Source organism: Chlorocebus sabaeus, chromosome 13, assembly GCF_047675955.1.
Source record: "Chlorocebus sabaeus isolate Y175 chromosome 13, mChlSab1.0.hap1, whole genome shotgun sequence".
Lineage (NCBI taxonomy): Eukaryota > Metazoa > Chordata > Mammalia > Primates > Cercopithecidae > Chlorocebus > Chlorocebus sabaeus.
The window spans coordinates 90409318-90431944 of NC_132916.1; the positions used below are offsets into that span (position 1 = coordinate 90409318).

At 39.4% G+C, this 22627-nt stretch overlaps 1 protein-coding gene across 1 annotated transcript in view; it reads right to left on the reverse strand.

Moving 5' to 3' along the window:
• The window catches only part of NT5E (5'-nucleotidase ecto), a 44725-nt gene extending 44209 nt beyond the window's left edge, over positions 1-516 (reverse strand). Inside the window, exon 1 of the mRNA XM_008006517.3 lies at positions 76-516. Coding sequence (XP_008004708.2) covers positions 76-414 — 339 coding nt within the window. The 5' untranslated portion in view covers positions 415-516. The remainder of the gene's footprint in view (positions 1-75) is intronic.
• Positions 517-22627: the final 22111 nt, after the last annotated feature.

Sequence of the window (22627 nt, forward strand, 5' to 3'; positions counted from 1 at the left end):
GCCATCCGCTGCTTCTCCAGCCCGGCTCCTCTCTCAGTCCGGGACTCTTACCCCGGGCGCGGGCTCGGGTCTTACCATGGCATCATAGCGCAGGGCGTTCATGAAGTGCGCCACCTCCGCACCCTTGTACACGGTGAACCAGATGGTGCCCTGGTACTGGTCGCCGGCGTCCAGCAGCAGCACGTTGGGTTCGGCGCGTCGGATCTGCTGCACCTTGGTGAAGAGCCGAGCCACACCACCCATGCAGCGGCTGGCGTTGACACACTTGCTGGAGTCCTCGCTGGTCTGCTCCAGCCGGCTGTGCACGTCGTTGGTGTGCAGAATCGTGAGCTCCCAGGCGCCGGCCGCAGACCACAGCAGCGCGCCGACGGCGAGGAGTAGCGTAGCGGGCGCCCGCGCGGCTCGGGGACACATAGCTGTGGCGCGTGAACTGGGTGCGAAAGCGGGCGAGCGGGGCGAGTGCCGGCGAGTAGGGGCGAGCAGCTAGGACCGGGGTTCTGCGCCCTGGCCGGAGGGGCGGGGCGCGGGTCAGGGCCGGGGCGTGTCCTTCTTCAGGCTGGAGGCCGGCTTGGCTGCCAGGCGCAAACTCGCGACGTCACCCGATCCGACCCTGGCACCCGGAGAGGCCCTGGCGCGGCTGTCAGCTGGCACCCGGTCCCAGCAGGAAGAGTGGGGAGGTTGTTCCCGGCGGCGAGCGGGCACCGGCCGCATCCCGGCCGAACCAGGGAGCCTGGGCGCGGGCAGTTCGGCCTGGTGCGCTGCTCGTTCGGAGGCGAGAGGAAGGAATTGGAGGGTTCCACCCCGCGCGTGGGTCCTCGTTGAGTCTCGCCTCATTCGAGGCACGGGTTTTTCTACAAGAGAAATGTTATGGATTGTGTTGGGTTTGTGGTTGAGCGAGCTCATCACTTCAAAGAACCAAAGAGGGAAGAGAGAGGGGACGGGAAGAAAGATGAGCGAGCTGAGGGGCAGACAGGAGGAGTAAAGAAAGGCCGGGCAGAGGAGCTTCTTGCAGTTTTGGGCTGTGAGAGTTTCGGGCTCACTGAGATGTGACGCTTCCTATTGGGTTGAGAACTGACGGGGTCTACGATGCTTAGACAAAAAATCTCAGAAACTAAGAAATCATTCGAATCCAGTTCCTCGTTTATTCACGACTAAAACCTTGGTGATAAAACAGTGGCGACGCGTGGACAGCTCCTGGAAGCAAAAACACCATTGGGGTAAAATCCGACAGCTATCAGGACGGGAAGGGATGCTGCCCTTCGTTGCTTTTCTGGTCTTTTTTTTCTATTTGACTTATCTTTTTTTCTTTCTTTCTTTCGTCGCGTGTGCTTTCGGTGTCCTAGTGAAGTCATAGCCAAATACAATGTTAGGAAGATTTCCCTCTATGTTTTCTCGTAAGAGTTTTATAATTTAAACTCTTAGACCTTTAATCCATTTTGTGTTAATTTTCATATATGGTATAAGAGTCCAAATTTATTCTTTTGTATGTGGATATCCCGTTTTTATAGTACCATTTGTTGAAAAGACGTTCTGTGCCCATGTTTAAGACACTGGCCTGAGGCTCGGAGATTGTAAATCATTTGCCAAGAAAGGCCATGCAGTTTGGGAGCAGCAGAGCCTGGGGCTACACAAGACCCTTGCTTCTGGGACACCCTCTAATGTCATGCTTTGCAAGGTTTTGCTCTGTCCCTCTTTGAGCACCTGCTAGAAGCAGGTAAAAGAACTGGTAGTTTTACTGTTTTAACTTAAAAAAAATGATTTTAGATTTACAGAAAAGTTGCAGAGGTAATAAAGAGAGTTCCCACATACCCATCACCCATATTGCCCTATATTAACAACTTATATAACCAATGAAACTAAAAAGTTAACAGCAATACAAAACTATTAACTGCATTACTGATTTTATTTTAATTTCACCAACTGTTCCACTAATGTCATTTTTCTGTGCCAGGATCCAATCCAGGATACCATATTGCAGTTAGTTTTCATGTGTTCATAGCCTCCTCTAATCTGTGACGGTTTCTCAGTCAGTTGTCTTCAAAAACCTTGACACTTTTGAACAGTACTGGTTTCTCTATACTGTCCCTCAGTTTGGATTTGTCTCATGTTTTCTCATGATTGGACTGAATCTGTGGATGTTTAGGGAGAATGCTACAGAGATTACGTGCCTTTCTCATTGCCTGGTATCTGTGGGTACATGATATAAGCATGACCTATCACTGATCACTGGGGAACTGATCATTTGTTGTTTCTTGTCTTTTAAACCTAAGCCACTGCAATAGGTTCTGAAATTCCTGTCCTGGGGATGCTACCAGATTTCTGCTTCAACATCATTTCCATGCCATTTGTTTTCATATAGATCTAAAATGGCCTTTGATTGTTTATTGCACCAAGTTCAAGCTTCGCAAACTGGCCTTTTGAAGTCTCATTTTATCCAGCCAACTTTACCTTCCACTGTTCCTCATACATTCCCTCTGTCCTCAGGCCAAGGCCCAGGGTTCCTTTAATTTCTTGTTCAAGTCAACATGAAATTACTTTGACTCCTTCACACAGCAGTCAGTTTTTCTCTTTTCTAAATTCGTGGTCAGTTCCTTACAATCTCACTTTAATGTGGTTTTACTTTTTTTTCCTCCAGGTGTTTAATGTGTGGTTTTGGTCTTCTCTCCAAGTGATGGAAACAGAGTTGCTGCTTCAGTGGTAGTAGTACTTGGAATTCAAGTAACACTAACCTAAAATCTACTGTAGACCCAGTGGGCGATAGTATGAAAGAACCAGGAAGGATTTCGGCTGTCCTGGAGCTGATAATGCTGCAAACAAGGTGAGGGTGCATACACTAAGTAGCAGCAAAGCCATGAGGATCATAGAAAATTTCCCAAGTCCATGAGGAAAAAAAATATGCAGGCAAAAATCCACATACAAATCAGGGCTTTATTTATTGTTTCATCAGTTGATTAGACTTAAGCAAGTAATGAAGAAAATGTCAAAATAATGCAGAATAAACTTAAAAGTGTGTGGTGCTAATATCCATTTCATTGGGAATAGCCCCTCAAATTGAGGAAATATGATTTCAGTACATATTAGAAAACTATTATCTGATTCGGGAAAAATCTCACTCACATCATTGATGAACAACATATCTAGTGCTAAAACTAGGTTCTAATTTAATAAGTATAGCCTGCACTACACTCATTATATAATATACACTCATTATATAATAGGGTGACAAATACTTTAATAATAGATTACATATTAGATCCAATAACAATACATTATTGATTTATTGGAAAATAAATGGGTATATAACTCCATTCGCCAAATCACAGTTCAATCGAAACCATAGGTTGGCTATAGATTACAAAAGTTCTGCAAAAACCAATGAAAGCAGTCTGTAGGAACCAATAGTAAAATTTACAAATAGTAAATTGTGTGTAACAATCTTTTATATCAGAAAAATTTATAAATATGTGTGTATATAAATGCATGTGTTTTTCTTTAAGAGTCAGTTGTTGAACATTTACCAGCACACCGCTAGAGCTATCTAATGGATAATATATGTTTAAGTTTCTTTTGTAATGAGAACCTATTTTATGTCTTATCACAAAGTCTTTAATAAAATATCAATTTTTCTTTAAATTTGCTGAGATAGATTTATTTAGGTGGGCTGAATTAAAACTCCGAGACCTGCTTTGAGATAAATGCAGGGTGAAAACAGGGACCAGCCAGGCGCAGTGGCTCACGCCTGTAATCCCAGCACTTTGGGAGGCTGAGGCGGGTGGATCACCTGAGGTCAGGAGTTTGAAACCAGCCTGGCCAATATGGTGAAACTCTGTCTCTACTAAAAATACACAAAATTAGCCAGGTGTGGTGGCAGGCACCTGGAGTCCTAGCTACTCATGAGGCTGAGGCAGGAGAATCTCTTGAACCCTTGGAGGCAGAGGTTGCAGTAAGCCGAGATCGTGCCATTGCACTCCAGCCTGGGCAACAAGAGTGAAACTCCGTCTCAAAAAAAAAAAAAGAGAAAAGAAAACAGAAGGACCTTGTCACAGGCATCCTGGCACATTTGTATTATACTGTTAATGGGCTATTAATACTTCATCTTATTGGTAAGAAAACTTAATGTGACATTTAACCTGGTTGAATAATTTGCTTAAGATCATTCACGTCCAAGTAAGTGGCAGAGAGGTTTTGAGCAAATTGAATTCCAATACTCAGGTTACATTGTTAAGTCTTCACAAAAGCATGAAGGGTAGATATTATTATCTGCTCCCCACCCCCACTTTTTCTGTGGTGAGAACGCTTAAAAATCTACTCACATAGTGATTTTCAAGTATACAATACCTTGTTATCAGCTATAGTCACCAAATTATACAGTAGATCTCTTGAATTTATTCTTCCTATCTAGCTGAACTTTTATATTCTTTGACCAGCCTCTCCAGTAACCCTTCAGGCAGCCCCTGGTAACCACCATTCTGCTCTCTACATTTTTTCTTTATCCATTCATTCATTGATGGACAGTTAGGTGGATTCCAAAGCTTGACCATTGTGATAATGTTGCCATATCATTCTCCTTTTATGGTTAATAAAATGGAACTTCAACATGTTAAATTCATTACTCAAAGTTCCACAAGTGGACAGGGTTTTTTTTCTTTTTATATTTGTAACTCTATTTCACATAAAGGCCCTCTGTCCACTCAAAAGGTTTACTTACTGCTGTCTGCCACCTGTTATGCCCGAGGAGTAGTTCTTGGTCTGGGGACTTCTGAGAAGGCTACAAAAGCTCAGAATCCCTTCTTGTAACTTTGCTGTGGTCTCTTTGTGGCCATAGGAGGACCATCAATGTATATTGGCCTCTTTCATAAGCCACAAATAATAGAGTGGTTTAGATTCGAGTCAATCCATACAATCCAGAATGTATGTTTTCAGAGGCTGTACATAGGATGCACAGGGGATGAGGAAACTGGCCTCTTGCACAGTCACTGACTCTGACATCCAAGCTCAGACATGCCTCTTTCTCCAGCACTCTGGGACGACAGAGGTTCAGTGTGCTTCTTCTCAGTCACAATCTACTACTCAGCTGCTCACAGCAGAAGTAGAAGCAGAATTTTTCTCCCCTTCCCCATTAGACCTTGGTCCCTTCACGCAGTGGACTTCCTCCCTCCCACCAGCTTCCCAGAAGCAACATGGAGTCTGAGTGTCTCTCCTCAGTGTGGGGTGCTTCTTTCCCATAGGCAGCAGGACCCATGAGTTTCCTGGGGCAGACGCTGTCTGTCCCTGGGTAGATGACTTTTAAAATATCATTATTGCTTTCCAATCCCCTTCTGCCACTCTGTTGTGTAGTTCCATATTGCTGGATCCTGAGGCCAAAGGATTAAATTACATCACTCTGTTAGATGCCACCAAATCACCATTTTATACCAGAGGATCAATTCAAGAACTACTGTAATTCTTAAATGAAAAACTCTGGAAGCCTTGTCTTCTGATTATCAGAAAACAACTTAAGAACTGCTTTTGCCCAGGAGTTTATATTGACCATGAATCCTAGATATTTATTTACTAGCTCGTCAGAGAAACTTTTATGATGTTTACTCTACTTTTTAATGAAATCCTCAGTGTGCTGAAGTGAAAATTAACTTTTGTTCCAAACTCTTGTGACATATGTTAGTGTCTGTTACCCAAGTATGTAGGCTGTCATGCTCTAGACTTAGGGCAGAATGGAAACAGAATGGTTAATATGCTTGAGTAACAAAAAAGTTGTATTCAGTGCTTTGCCTGCAGATGTACACAGTTCATATATTATTTGATTTGAGGAAAGAGAATTAGGGGGGTCACCTATTTGTGACCTTTGTTCATTTATTCAGCAAGTATTTATTGAGCATTTGTATGTGCCAGGCATTCTGTAAAGCTCTGCAGCTTAGATGGATAACATGACAGACTTACTGTTCAGAGGAGGACAAAGTGTTATGGGTTCTGCTGTGTCTCACCAACAAGCACATTGAAGCCATAACCCCAGAATGAGACCTTACTTGCAAATAGTTCTATACAGAGGAAATCAAGTTAAAATGAGGTCCTTAGGCTATGCTCTAATCAAATGCGACTGATGTCTTAAAAAAGGGGGAAATTTGGACACAGGGACAAACACATATAGAAGGAAGAAAATGTGAAAACATACACAGAAAAATGCCATGTGAACATGAAGGCAGATATCAAGGCAATGTATCCACAGGCAAAGCAAGGCCAAGGGTTTCCAGCAGACCACTAGAAACTAGGGGAGATGCATGAAAGATTCTCCTTCACAATTCTCAGAAGGAGATAACATCTTGGTCTTCTAGCCTCCAGAACTATAAGACAGTACATTTCTGTCATTTAAGTGGTCTTTGGTATTTTGTTATGAGCCCTAACAAACTAATTCATGAAGGCAAACAAAACAATTACAAAACAGTGTGATCTAAATGGGCCATGTGTGTGAGGCTGCAGGGGTGAGCAGAAGTCGAACCATACAGGGACATGTGGACCAACATAGGGAGCTTAGATTTGCTGCTGGGCCAAAGGAGTGAAGATATTGAAAAGGCAAGACAGAAGGGCCATGGCAGCTGGCAGAAGGCACAAAGGACTTTTTATTTTTATATTTTTAATCTAGAGAAGAGGACACACTTCTCTTCTCCCCAACAGCTCAGAATTGGAGCAAAGCTCCAGGATCATTGGCAGCAGAGGGAAGAAAAGGAGGAGGATATGAAAGTGACCCCCTATGGGGGTCTTACACTGAGGTCCTTGTGCAACCTGCCTCCAATCTGCATTGCTCCAGATGCTCCCCAGGCCACACCAAACTGCCGCGGAGAGAAGAACACAGACAGGGATGTATCAATTTCATGTTATGGCTGAGTTTTAGCCAGAATGTCTGAGAAAAAGTTACAGAAATTAAACTGTTTTTATACCAGTAATTTCTTTCTTTCTTTCTTTCTTCTTTTTTTTTTCCCCCCTAGTGGTGTTTTAAGGCCAAGAAGAAAAATTTATGTTTGGGTTGATATAAAGAAGCTAGCCAAGCCAAGGAATTGATACAAAAACTGGGCCAGAGACTAGGGTCTTAAAAATCTCTCAAAGGCAAAAACCTAGATTCTGAAAAGGAGCAGAGAATATGAGTCAATGCTTTTCTTAGTAATATGTTCATTTCTGAATGATATATATTTTTTTTTGCCAAAAATATTTTTTTCTAGACTTGGGGATTTTGTATTAAATGCCATTTAAATTTCAAAAGATAATTTTTTATTTTTATTTTTTGAGACAAAATCTTGCTCTGTAGCCCAGGCTGGAGTGCAGTGGTACAATCTCAGCTCACTGAAACCTCTGCCTCCCGGGTTCAAGTGATTCTCCTGCCTCAGCCTCCTGAGTAGCTGTGATTACAGGTGCACACTACCACGCCTGGCTAATTTTTTTGTATTTTTAGTAGAGAGGGAGTTTCACCATGTTGCCCAGACTAGTCTCAAACTCCTGACCTCAGGTGATCCGCCCACCTTGGCCTTCCAAAGTGCTGGGATTATAGGTGTGAGTCACTGCACCTGGCTGAAAAGATGATTTTTAAAACTATTTATTAAGTCATTATAGATAGGCCAGAAGTTGATGACAAATAAACCATATTGTGAAAACAGATCTGCTAGGATTTTTAAAATTATCTCAAAATAGAGGAGATTCTTTTATCAGTAGCTAAAATCAGCTACCTTCTAAAACCAAGAGGAATTAAAGTTTTCCAACTATATTAAGAATTGATATTTCCATTGATACTGTATTTTTTTTAACTTAAATTGTGGGAAAAGGGTAAACAACTATATTATTTTCTTCAGGAAGAGGATTAGTAAAATATACTCAGTTCAAAGGAAGTTAAGAATTTTAGTAGGAGCATGGATCTGTTCCAACTAGATTGTAAATATCAATATAAACTACTTCCTTTATAAGAAAAACGGTTTAGCTCTTCCACTGAAATAGCTCAAGAGCGACTGGGCACAGTGGCTTATGCTTGTAATCCCAGCACTTTGAGAGGCTGAGGCAGGTGGATCACCTGAGGTCAGGAGTTTGAGACCAGCCTGACCAATATGGTGAAACCCCATCTCTAGTAAAAATACAAAAACTAGCTGGGCATGGTGGTGGGCGCCTGTAATCCCAGCTATTTGGGAGGCTGAGGTAGGGGGATTGGTTGAACCCGGGAGGCAGAGGTTGCAGTAAGCTGAGATCGCGCCACTGCACTCCAGCCTGGGCAACAGAGTGAGACTCCATCCCAAAAAGAAAAAAAAAAAGAAATAGCTCAAGAGCAATGTGACCCCATGACACATGTTAATGCTCACTACTATGGTAATATTATTTCCCACTAACGGGAACCAGGATGCTTAGAGAAATGGCTAATTTGATATTTGAGGTTACCTCCCATCAGGGTCACAAACAAGAATGTAGGCAGCTTCCTGATTTAAATCACTGCTAATGAGATGAAGTCATCTGTTAAAAAACAAGCAGCAAGTGGTCTTCCAGTTGCTATGATGAGAAACTCAGATTGTAAGCAATCTCATGAGATTACCCATGATAATTCCAGCACTTGAAGGGCACATTGCTGCCACTTTCAAAGAATCACTCTATTCCAACTTCCTTTTCAGAAAAACTGTGAGTGGCCAGGCCATACTGTTTTCTACAATAACACATCCTTTTGAGCTCAGAGGTTCTTAGGTTTTCTGTGCAATGGCTCTTTTTACAATCCAGTGAAGCCTATGGGCCCTTTTTAGAATAATAGTCTTAAATGCATAAAATAAAATAAGTTGAATTACAAAGAAAGCTAAGTATAGTGAAATAAAGTTATCAAAATATTTTTAAAATTTGTGATATAGTAATATATGCATTTTTTATTAGTAAATTAAAAAACAAAAACTTTTAAAATTTTGCCTAAGTAAGCTAAATTTTATTTTTGAAAGACATTATTATGAAAGCAGTATTTGCTTAGCTTGAATAAGAGGATTAAACTATGAGGTGGTCTTTGACAAAGCAGTATGTGTCATGTTGGCTATCTGATGAATTTTGATTTTATTTTGGACGGCCACAAATGCTGATAATCCCAGGTCACAAACTATATTGTTGTGAATGGAATTAAACTTTCAACAGCTCACTTTACAAGGCCAAGACAGGCATATTTCTTTCCAAGAATATCACAATTTTTTAGTTAAATTTCAGTTGTAGTGAAATTTTTATCCAAATATCAATGACTTCATCTTTGGCTAGGTCAGTATTTTCAACATAGGTAAAACCAATATTTTATTTCAATGTTTAGTGCTTTTTAGTTTACTGTCTTGGTGACCTGGGATTTGCAAATATTTCATCAACAGAAGATCTCCAATATAGTGTTGGCTAGAAATTATAACAGGGCTGGGCGCAGTGGCTAACGCCTGTAATCCCAGCACTTTGGGAGGCTGAGGTAAGCAGATCATCTGAGGTCAGGAGTTCTAGACCAGTCTGGTCAACATGGTGAAACCCTGTCTGTACTAAAAATACAAAAATATTAGTCCGGCCTGGTGGCAGGTGCCTGTAATCCCAGCTACTTGGGAGGCTGATGCAGGAGAATCGCTTCAACTTGGGAGGCAGAGGTTGCAGTGAGCCGACACTGCACTATTGCACTCCAGCCTGGGCAACAAGAACGGAACTCCATCTCAAAAAAAAAAAGATAGGGCTGGGTGCAGTGGCTCATGCCTGTAGTCCCAGCACTTTCGGAGGCTGAGGCGGATGAATCACAAGGTCAGGAGTTCGAGACCAGCCTGACCAACATAGTGAAACCCCGTCTCTACTAACAATACAAAAATTAGCCTGGTGTGGTGGTGTGCCCCTGTATTCCCAGCTACTCAGGAGGCTGAGGCAGGATAATCACTTGAACCTGGGAGGTGGAGGTTGCAGTGAGCCGAGATTACGCCATTGCACTACAGCCTGGGCGACAGTGACACTCTGTCTCAAAAAAAAGATCAAAAAGAAATTATATATTTATGTTATTCTCAAACTTACGTGAAAACCATTCACTATTTTCACCATTAATATGGTTTGGATATTTGTTCCCTACAAATCTCATGTTGAAATGTAATCCCCAATGTTGTTGGAGGTGAGGCCTGGTGGGAGGTGATTGGCTTATGGGGGCAGATCCCTCATAAATGGGTTGGTGCTGTCCTCGCAATAATGAGTGTGTTTTCACTCTATGAGTTCACATAGATTTGGTTGTTTAAAAGTGTATGGAACCCTAACCTGCTGCTGCTCTCACCATGTGATGTGTCAGTTCCCAGTTTGCCTTCTGCCTTGAGTAAAAACTTCTTGAAGCCTCACCAGAAGCTAAGCAGATGCTGATGTCATGCTTCCTGTATAGCCTGCAGGACCATGAGCCAATGAAGCCAGGTTTTAGGCAGAATTATAGTTAGGTATTGACCATGGTGCACTGGCACAATTTGATCCACTTCCCTGCAGCTGCTAACTAACTTGAGAGTCATGTAGCAAACTGACCACCTGCTCCCCCATTGTTCCTATAGATAGAATCTCCCACACTGGACTTGTTGTTTTTTTGAGACAGAGTCTCACTCTGTCACCCAGGCTGGAGTGCAGTGGCGCAATCTCCACTCACTGCAATCTCTGCCTCCCGGGTTCAAGCGATTCTCCTGCCTCAGCCTCCCAGGTAGCTGGGATTACAGGTGCATGCCACCACGCCCGGCTCCTTTTTTGTATTTTTAATAGCGACAGGGTTTCACCATGTCAGCCAGGCTGGTCTCGAACTCCTGACCTCAGGTGATCTGCCTACCTTGGCCTCCCAAAGTGTTGAGTTTACAGGCCTGAGCCACCACGCCTGGCCGATACTAGACCTTTTAACCCAATAATTGCTTAAGGTGTTTTTTGAGATCCTGAATTCCAGCAGAATGGCTGATGTCAGCTGGTCTGAAGACCCCCAGAGCAGAACTGACTCAGGACAGGAATGTAGTCTCTTAATCTACCTACACCATGACTTCACCTCTCACTTCTTGACCAATTAGCAGTCACTACATTTTAGCCTGTCACCTGTTCAGGTCCCTTAAAAGTCCCATCTCCCAATCTTTTGGAGATGTGGATTTGATGTTCCCTCCTGTCTCCTTATTTGGCTGTTTTATGATGATTAAACTCTTTGCTGCAACTCCTGCTGTTTTGATATATTGTTCTGTCACTGTGCAATAAGCAGTTGAATGTAGTAGTCCTATAACATCTTTGCCAAATTAAGGAAGTTCTCTTCTATTTCCAGCTTGCTAAGAGGTTTTGATAATGTTTATTTTCTAGAAAAGAAAAATCTGAAAATACCCAGAAAACTTCAGAAGTCTATCAAAAGTTCTATCTGTCTAGATGACATTAAAATTGAACCATGGATTTATAATCATTTCCTTTCTGATATAAACTGTATTCTCTGGCATTGATTAGATAAAAGGATCAATAAAATATTAGCAAATTAAACAAATGTATAAAAAGAGTCATGCTCTATGAGTAAGTGAGATTTAGCACAGGTATTCAAGGCTGGTTCAACATTTATTCAAAAATCAATTAATGTACTCCATCATATCAACAAGCTAAAGAATACAAATTTTAATTTCATTTATATTAATTTTTCCTTTATCCTTATTTTCAGAGACTGTGTGCACAAAGAATAAAAATTCATAACAATAGATACGGAAAAAGCATTTGCCAAAACTGAATACCCACTCATAATAAATAATCTCAGTCAATTAGGAACAGAGAACTTCCCCAACTTGTTAAAACTATCTATATATAATTCCAGCACTTTGGGGGACAGAGACGGGTGGATCACTTGAGGTCAGCATTTTGAGACCAGCCTGACCAACATGGTGAAACCCCATCTCTACTAAAAAATACAAAAATTAGCTGGGCATGGTGGCACATGCCTGTAATCCCAGATACTTGGGAGGCTGAGGCAGGAGAATTGCTTGAACCTGGGAGGCGGAGGTTGCAGTGAGTTGAGATCGTGCCATTGCACTCCAGCCTGGGCAACAAGAGCGAAACTCTATCTCCAGTAAAAAAAAAAAAAAAAAAAAAAAAAAAAAAAAAAAAAAAAAAATCTATAAAATAACCTACAGCTAACATCATACTTACTTGTGAGAAACTTGAAGCTTTCCCACTAAGATCAGAAACAAAGCAAAGATATTTCCTTTCACCATTGCTTTTCAACATTGCCACAAACAAGAATGTAGGTACTGTAAGTCCTAGCTCATTCAGTAAGACAAGAACAGGAAATAAAATGTATAATGATTGTGAAGGGAGAAATAAAACTGTCTTTATTCACAGATGATGTGATTGTCTATGTATAACATCCAAAAGAATTGATGCAAACACTCCTGGAATTAGCAAGCAATTATAGCAGGGTTGTAGGATGGGATATAAAATTCATACGCAAAATATCAATTACTTTTTTATATACCAGAAATGAACAAGTGGAATTTGAAATGAAAAACAGTGCCATTTACATTGGCCTACCCAAAAAATAAAATACTTAGGTATAAATCTGAAAAAATGTGTACCAGATCTATATGAGAAAGCTAGAAAACCCTGAAAAAAGAAATCAAAAAAGAATTAAGTAAATAGATATGTCATATTCATGGATATGAAGACAATATTTTGAGGATGTCCGTTCTTCTCCACTCTTCCCCAAATTCAACACAATTCCCTAAAATTCTCAGCAAGTTATTTTGTGGAGGTTGACAAACTGATTCTAAAGGTTATATGGAGAGGCAAGAAGATCCAGAATAGCCAATGCAATATTGAATGAGAACAAAGTTAGAGAACTGATACTACTTGACTTCAAGACTTACTATGAACTGCAGTAGTCAAGACAATGTAATACTGAAAAAAAAAAAAGACAAATAGGTCAATACAATTAAACAGGGAGTCCAGAAATAAACCAAGATAAACATAGCCAACTGCTTCTTGACAAATGAGCAAAGGCAGTACAATGGAGAAAAAGGTAGTTTTTTCAGCAAATAGTGCTAGAACATCCACATGCAAAATAAAAAATAAAAAAATAAAAAGAATCTAGACACAGATCTTACAGATTTTATACCTTTCCCAACGATTAACTCAAAATTTATCATAGACCTAACTGTAAAAATAATACTATACAGCTCCTAGAAAATAATATAGGAGAATATGATCTTGAGTATAATGATGACATTTTAGATACAATGCCAAAGGCATGAACCATTAAATAAAGGATTGGAAAACTGGACTTCATTAAGGTTAAAACTACTGCTCTTCCAAGTACATTGTCAAGACAGTGAGTAGACAAGAAACAGACTAGGAGAAGATATTTCTGAATGACATATCTGATAAAGGACTATTACCCCAAATATACAAAGAACTCTTGAAACTCAACAGTAAGAAAACAAACAACCTGATTAAAAAATGGGCTAAAGATCTAACAGATACCTTACTAAAGAAGACATCCACATTGCAAATAAGCATATGAAAAGACACCCCACATCATATCATATGTCATCAGGGAAATGCAAATTAAAACAATGAGATACTGTTAATGGAAAGGGGTCCTGATCCAGACCCCAAGAGAGGGTTCTTGGATCCCACACAAGAAAGAATTCAGGGCGAGTCCATAGAGTAAAGTGAAAGCAAGTTTATTAAGAAAGTAAAAGAAGGCCGGGCGCGGTGGCTCAAGCCTGTAATCCCAGCACTTTGGGAGGCCGAAAGGGGCGGATCACTAGGTTGAGGATATCGAGACCATCCTGGCTAACACGGTGAAACCCCATCTCTACTAAAAAAATACAAAAAAAAAAAAAAAAGCTAGCTGGGCGAGGTGGCGGGCGCCTGTAGTCCCAGCTACTCGGGAGGTTGAGGCGGGAGAATGGCATAAACCCGGGAGGCGGAGCTTGCAGTGAGCTGAGATCCGGCCACTGCACTCCAGCCTGGGCGACAGAGCGAGACTCCGTCTCAAAAAAAAAAAAAAAAGGAAAGTAAAAGAATAAAGAATGGCTACTCCGTAGCAAGGGCAGCCGGGAGGGCTGCTGGTTGCCCATTTTTATGGTTATTTCTTGATTATATGCTAAACAAGGGGTGGATTATTCATGCTTCCCCTTTTTAGACCATATAGAGTGACTTCCTGACATTGCCATGGCATTTGTAAATTGTCATGGTGCTGGTGGGAGTGTAGTAGTGAGGATGACCAGAAGTCACTGTCATTGCCATCTTAGTTTTGGTGGGATTTGCCGGCTTCTTTACTGCACCTGTTTTATCAGAAAGGTCTTTATGACCTGTATCTCGTGCCTACCTCCTATCTCAAACTGTTACTTACAATGCCTAACTACCAGCGGGTCTTAGCCTTATTTTACCCAGCCTCTATTCATGATGGAGTTGCTCTGGTTCAAACGCCTCTGACAATACCACTACATACCTTTAGAATGGGCGAAATCCAGAACACTGACAACACCAAATGCTGGTGAGGATGTAGAGCAACAGGTACTCTCATTCATTATTGGTGGGAATAAAAAATGATATAACCATTCTGGAAGACAGTTTGTCATTTCTTAGAAAAATAAACATATCTTTACCATACAATCCAGCAACCAATCACCCTGGTATTTGCTCAAATATGTTAAAAACCTATGTCCACACAAAAACCTGTGGATGAACTGTTTAGAGCAGTTTTATTCATAATTGCCAAAACTTGGAAGCAAACAAGATGTCCTTTATTAGGTAAATGAATAAACTGTGGTCCATCCAGACAATGGTATATTGAAATATTATTTAGTGCTAAAAAGAAATGAGCTATCAAAAAATGAAAAGACATGGAAGAAACTTAAATGCATATTACTAGTGAAAGAAGCTAATCTGAAAAGGCTACCTACTGTATGATATATATGACATTCTGGAAAAGGCAAACTTGGAGACAGTAAAAGGATAAGTGTTTGCCAGGGGTTTGGAGCAAAGAAGGAACATGTGGAGCACAGATGATTTTTAGGGCTGTGAAACTACTTGTATGATACTGTTAGAGGAAAGGAGCCCTGATCCAGACCCCAAAAGAGGGTTCTTGGATTTCACACAAGAAAGAATCCAGGGAGAGTCTGTAAAGTGAAAGCAAGTTTATTAGGAAAGTAAAGGAATAAAAGAATGACTATTCCACAGACAGAGCAGTCCTGAGGGCTGCTATTTGCCTTTTTTATGGTTATTTCTTGATGATATGCTAAACAAGGGGTAGATTATTCCCCTTGTTTAAAAAATATAAAAGATTAATTTTTTCATGCAATTATAAAAAGCTGACAGGATAATTTTTTTTCATAGTGAAACAAGAATGTTTTCTTTTTCTCTTAGAAAAAGTATAACTTCTACTTATAGTTTTTCTCTCTTTTAAGGTTTTCTCTCTTATAAGTGGTAGAGAAGCACTCTCCAAGTTGTTCTCATTTTCTGACAAAATTTTTTCAAAATGCAGTAATTCAGAGATCTGCTTCTGATAAGGGTATTGACTCTATGGCTATGGAAAAACTTCAGGATACCAAGAGTCTTCCTTATCAGGGCTTGTCTGTGTAGGGAGCAATGAATGATAACGACCTGAGGAGGTTTTATTTTTTTTATGAAAGTAACAAAACAGGATATGTGACAAACCTCACAAGTGCTCCATTTGCACAAAGTATTTCTTTCCAGGCAAAATTGTGTTTGGCATTTTTTTCTTCTTTCTTTCTTAAAAACCATTTTCAACTTAATTAAGGGGCACAAACATACAGTTAGATAGAAGTGGTACAGGACAGTGTTCCCAATCCATACCCCAAGAGAGGGTTCTTGGATCTTGTGCAAGAAAGAATTCAGGGTGAGTCCACAGTGCAAAGTGAAAGCAAGTTTATTTAAAAAAGTAAAGGAATAAATGAATGGCTTCTCCATAGACAGAGCAGCCCCGAGGGCTGCTGGTTACCTATTTTTATGGTTATTTTTGATGATGTGCTAAACAGGGATGGATTATTCATGCCTCCCCTTTTGAGTCCATATAAGATAACTTCCTGATGTTGCCACAGCATTTGCGAACTGTCATGGTGCTGGTGGGAGTGTAGCAGTGAGGGCGATCAGAGGTCACTCTTGTTGCCATTTTGATTTTGGTGGGTTTTGGCTCACTCCTTTACTGTAACCTGTTTTATCAGCAAGGTCTTTATGACCTGTATTTTGTGCTGACCTCCTACCTCATCCTGTGACTTAGAATGCCTTAACTGTCTGGGAATGCATCCCAGTAGTTTCAGCCTCATTTTACCCAGCTCCTATTAAAATGGAGTTGCTTTGGTTCAAATGCCTTGACAGAAGCTATAAGTTATAGTATTCCATAGTACAGTAGGGAAATTATAGTTAATACTTTATTGTATATTTCAAAAAAAGCAAGAGGAGAAGACTTAAGTGTTCTCAACACAAGTACAATGTTTGAGGCGATGGCTGTTCCAATTACCCTGATTTGATCATTACAAACTGTACACAAGTATCAAAATATGACATGTACCCTCAAAATATGTATATATCAATAAAAAAGGAAATAAAATTTCAAAATACTGACAGCATTTGTAATTTCCAAGAAGGACTAAAAAATATAAGAATTATTTTTTTATGTCAACCGCAAGAACATAGTGAAAAAAAACAAGGAGTTGGCTATTTAAGGAGATGGCCTGCAATTTCAATCAGTTGTGTAGTAAAGGGGAACCTCTACGTTGCCAATTTTTCAATGATATGCTTCAAAATGTTAAAAAGAAACATCATTTCTTCAGAGAAGACACATACAAGTGGAAAAATATCCCATGCTCATGGATAGGAAGAATCAATATCGTTAAAATGGCCATACTGCCCAAAGCAATTTACATATTCAATGCTATTCTTATCATTGAACTACATTCTTCACAGAACTAGAAAAAACTATTTTAAAATTTATATGGAACCAAAAAAAGAGCCCAAATAGACAAAGCAACCATAAGTAAAAATAACAAAGCAGGAGTCATCATGTTACTCAACTTCAAACTATATTACAAGGTTACAGTAACCAAAACAGGAAGGTACTAGTACAAAAACAGGCATATAGATCAATGGAACAGAATAGAGAGCCCAAAAATAAGGCCACACATCTGATATTCAACAAAGCTGACAAAAACAAGCAATGGGGAAAAGACTCCCTTTTCAATAATGATGCTGGGATTACTGGCTACCCATATGCAGAAGGTTGAAGTGGGACCCGTTCCTTACACCATATATAAAAATCAACTCAAGATGGATTGAAGACTCAAATGTAAAACCTAAAACTATGAAAACCCCAGAAGACAACCTAGGCAATACCACCCTGAGCATAGGAACAAAGATTTCATGACAAAGACACCAAAAGCAATGGAAACAAAAGTAAAAATTGACAAATGAGGTCTAATTAAACTTAAGAGCATCTGCACAGAAAAATAAAATATCAACAGAGTAAACAGAAACCTATGGAATGAGAGAAATTATTTGCAAACTATGCATCTGACAAAGATCTAATATCCAGCATTTACAAGGAACTTAAACAAATTTACAAATAAAAACAAACAACCCTATTAAAAAGTGGGCAAGGGACATGAACAGACACTTTTCAAAAGAAGCCAACAAATACATGAATGCAAGCTGAATATCACTGTTCATTAGAGAAATGAAAATCAAAACCACAGTGAGATACCCTCTCACACCAGTCAGAATGGCCATTATTAAAAACTCAAAAACTAACAGATTCTGGCTAGGTTGTGGAGAAAATGGAACACTTATACACTGTTGGTGGGAGTGTAAATTAGTTCTAACATTGTGGAAAACAGTATGGTGATTCCTCAAAGAGCTAAAAGCAGAACTATCATTCTACCCACCAGTTCCATTACTGAGTGTATACCCAGAGGAATATAAATCATTCTGTCATAAAGATCCATGTAGGCAAATGTTCATTGCAGCACCATTCCCAATAGCAAAGACATGGAATCAAGCTAAATGTCCATCAGTGACAGATTGGATGAAGAAACTGTGGTATATATACATCATGGAATACTATGCAGCCATAAAAATGAACGCAATAATGTCTTTCGTGGGAACATGGATGGAGCTTGAGACCATATCCTTAGCAAACTAACATAGGAACAGAAAACCAAATACCACATGTCCTCACTTATAAGTGGGAGATAAATGATGAACCCATGAACACAAAGAAGGGAACAACATACACTAGGGTCTACTTCAGGGTGGAAGGTGGGAGGAGGGATATGATCAGGAAAAATAACTAACAGGTGCTAGGCTTAATACCTGGGTGATGAAATAACAAGTATAACACACCCCCATGACATGAGTTTACCTATATAGCAAACCTTCACCTGTATCCCTGAACCTAAAAGTTAAAAAAATATTATTTCTTAAACTTATCACACAATTGGCAAAGAGTCATTTCTAGCTTTTTCCCCAATAGAAATAGGGGGATTTCAGAAACCTTACATCATTTTTCTGGTATGTTGTATGAGAGGTTAGAGGCCAAAGAATCACAGTATGCTTTGTTATCCCAAGGATATATGTGGGCCGCACTGCCTAGCAAATTTAGAACTCTTTGTAATAGACTCAACAGTTATTTAAAAAGAAATTTATAGGTTAGCCTGCCCTAAAGCTGTTGCAGAAAAATGAGGATTTCACTTGTTCCGGAAACAATTATCAGAAAGTATAGTGCTCCAAAGATCAAGCTTTTTTCTCACATTTGTATATTAATAATCATTAACAGTCCAATTCCCATTTGAAGCAAGCTACCTTTTATTCTGTAATGCCCCCCTTTTTTCCATCAGAAAATTAGAAATTTGAAAGAATGTAACCACTTGTGGAAAAAACATAGTTACATATTTTTATCTACTACATTTTGAAGAAAATGTAACTGCCCCGTGAGTTCTTCCTGCCCACTGCAAAAAAAAACAAAACAAACAAACAAAAAAAAAACAACAACAAATTCACCGAGACCATGGCATTGCAATAGAGTTTAATTGACATGAGGCCAGCCATGCCACATGGGAGACAGAGTTGTTACCCAAATTAATCTCCCAGAAAATTTGAAGGCTACGGTTTTTCAAGGATAGTTTAGTGGGCCAGGGAGTCGGCTTCTGGGTGAGGCCACAGGACCAGCTGCAGGAGTTGGTGGGTCTGAGTGGACACACAGGTCATCAGAAATACAAACACCTGAAAAGACATCTCAAAAGGCCAATCCTAGGGTCTACAGTAGTGATGTTATCTGCAAGAGTAATGGGGGAAGTTACAAGTCTTGTGACCTCTCGGATAATGGCTGGTAATTGTTTATATCTACTCCTTAGCAGAATTTAGACCCCTCACACTCTAACCTGGTGGCCTTTCGTTAGCTTTACAAAGGCAGTTTAGTTTTGGGGAAGGGCTATTATCATCTAAACTATAAAGGTCTCCCAAAATTAGCTTGGTTGGTCTAAGCCCAAGAATGACCAAGAGCAGTTTGGAGGTTAAAGGCAAGATGGGGGTTGGTTAGATCGGATCTCTTTCACTGTCATAATTTTCTCACTGTTATAATGTTTGCAAAGACAGTTTCAAAAAGTATACATGTAACACATACTTTTTTAAGCTATAGGAAATATGAGGAGAGGTAAGCTCTATGGTCAACACTTTACTTTCATTGTTTTATTTAATTCTCACAGCAGCCTTTTCAAAGTTGAGGACGCATAGAGAGAGAAAATCCTTTGCCTAGTTCAGCATATCCGGATCCATCTGGCTCTCTAATCTCGTTGAGTCAAACTTTAATACATTTTTATCTCTTTTGACTGGGAGGAAGCACATATTAGAAACAGCACACTATCTGAGACCTTGGGCAACAGTCTTGGTTCTTCTGTGGCATAATTTCTCATTCTATGTCAAAAGAGACAATATAATAATCTGCTCTCCCAAACTTGCAAAACAGTTTCCAAAGAGCTTGCTCTCTGGTGATACAGGGATGGATTGGGCAGGCCTGGAAAAGATGCTTCGTCGAATGACAGTGGGCAGGAGCTGGGTAGGCCGATGCACCTGTCCGTAGAATGATGGACCGGGAAGTACTGGAAGTAGTGGTAGGTACTAATTGCACTCAAGGAACATTTTTGTGGGGAGTTGAGCAGCCTGTTCTCTCCCATTAAAGGGAACCCAGCTGATATGTAAGGAAGACTGACATTACCATGCCTGAGTTTCCCCCTTCCCTCTGCAGAATAATTCACATATATCTTTTTTTAAAAATACCTTAAGTTCTGGGTTACATGTGCAGAAAGTACAGTTTTGTTACATAGGCATTCACGTGCCCTGGTGGTTTGCTGTACCCATCAACCCATCACCTACATTAGGTATTTCTCCTAATGTTATCCCTCCCCTAGCCCCCAATCCATGGACTGGCCCTGGTGTGTGATGTTCCCCTCCCTGTATCCATGTGTTCTCATTGTTCAACTCCTACTTGTGAGTGAGAACATATGGTGTTTGGTTTTCTGATCTCGTGATAGTTTGCTGAGAATGATAGTTTCCAGCTTCATCCACGTCCCTGCAAAGGACGTGAACTCATCCTTTTTTATGGCTGCATAGTATTCCATGGTGTATATGTGCCACATTTTCTTAATCCAGTCTACACTGATGGACATTTGGGTTGGTTCTAAGCCTTTACTATTGTGAATAGTGCTGCAATAAACATATGTGTGCATGAATTAACATATATCTTTAAGGGCAGCTAGCATCCATCATATCTTTTCCATGTGCCTGGCATTGTTTATCTATTAAATCTCATTTAATTATCTCAACAATACTATGAAGTACAGTAAGTACTTTTTAAATCTCTATTTTACAGAAGGCACAGTCAAAGATTTGAGTGTATGTCTTGCTAAAGTTCACAGAACTGGTAGATGAATAAATCACCTTGCTTTAATTATGAACCCATCTGTAGCACTTCCATAGGCTTGCTTGTATTTTTACAAAATTGTGGAGCCTTTGATTTCCCTTAGCTAAGAGAAGCTAAAGGACAAGCTTTAAAATAGACCAGCAACGTAATCTCATTTTCGTGAGAATTACTAATATAAGATTAACCTGATTTTATTGTCTCAGCCCTATAACCTTCAATCTGTCCCAGACCATTGTGCCTAAGAACCTGGGTCTTCAAAAGAGATAGAAATGTTACTTAGCACTCAATGGTAACTCTATTTTTAAATAATAGTTTTATTGAAATGTAATTCAAATACTATAAAATTTACATTTTTTTAAGTGTACAATTCAGTTGTTTTTACTATATCCACAAAGATGTACAACTACCACCAAGTCAATTTTAGAACATTTTTGTCACCCCCTAAAGAAACCCCCATTAGCAGCCACTCTACATTTCTCCCCATCTTCTCCAGACCTAGGAAATTAGCAATCTATTTTCTGTCTTTATGAATTTCCCTATTCCGGAAATTGAATATAAGCAGATTCATACTATATGCAGTTCTTTGTGACTAACTCCTTTCACTTAGCATAATATTTTCATGGTTCATCCAGGTTACAGTGTGTATCAGTACTGCATTCCTTCTTATGGGTGCATAATATTCCATTGTATGAATATAAAACATTGTATTTATTCATCCATCAATTGATTGACGTTTGGATTCTTTTCACTTCTTGCCTGTTATGAATAATGCTATTATGAAATTCTAGGAAAGGTTTCTGTGTGAATATATGTTTTCAATTCTCTCTAGGAGCAGAATGACTGATTTATGTAGAAACTCAATGTTTCTACATCTTAAGGAAAGGGTGTTGCCAAATTGTTTTGCAAAGTATTAGTGGTTATGAAGTTATATCTCATTGGTTATAATTTGCATTTCTCTAACAGCTAATTATTTTGAGCATCTTTTTATGTACTTATTAGCCATTTGTATATCTTAGTTGGAGAAATGGCTACTAAATCCTTTTTGTATTTCTAAAACTGAGTTATTTATGTTTTTGTCGTTGAGTTGTAAGAGTTGTTTATGTATTCTGGATACAAACTCCTTATAAGATACATGATTTGTGAATATTTTCTCTCATTATGTGGATTGTCTTTTCACTTTCTTGATAGTGTCCCTTAAGCACAAAAGCTTTTAATATTATAAAAAGTGGTTTCATATCCAGGAAACCATTGCTTGGTCCTAAGACATAAATATTTACTCCTATATTTTCTCCTGAGAATTTCATCAATACTTGTTATTTTTCGTGTGTTTGATAATAGCCATTCTAATAGGTATGAGATGATGTATCATTGTGGTTTTAATTTGTATTTCTCTGATATTGAACATTTTTTCATATTCTTGTTGGCTGTTTGTATATCTTCTTTTGAAAAATGTCTATTTAAATTCTTTGCCCATTTTTAATAGGGTTATTTCTATTTTTTTGTTATTGAGTTTGCTATTTTTTAAAATATGGGCATTTTGAGTGATAAATTTCGCTCTAAACACTGCCTTCAATGTATCCCATGAGTCATGTTTTTTTGTTTGTTTGTTTTTTTCATTTTCATTCATCTCAAAGTACTTTCTAATTTCCTTTGTGATTTCTTCTTTAATCCATTGGTTTTTGTTTGTTTGTTTGTTTTAGTAGTGTG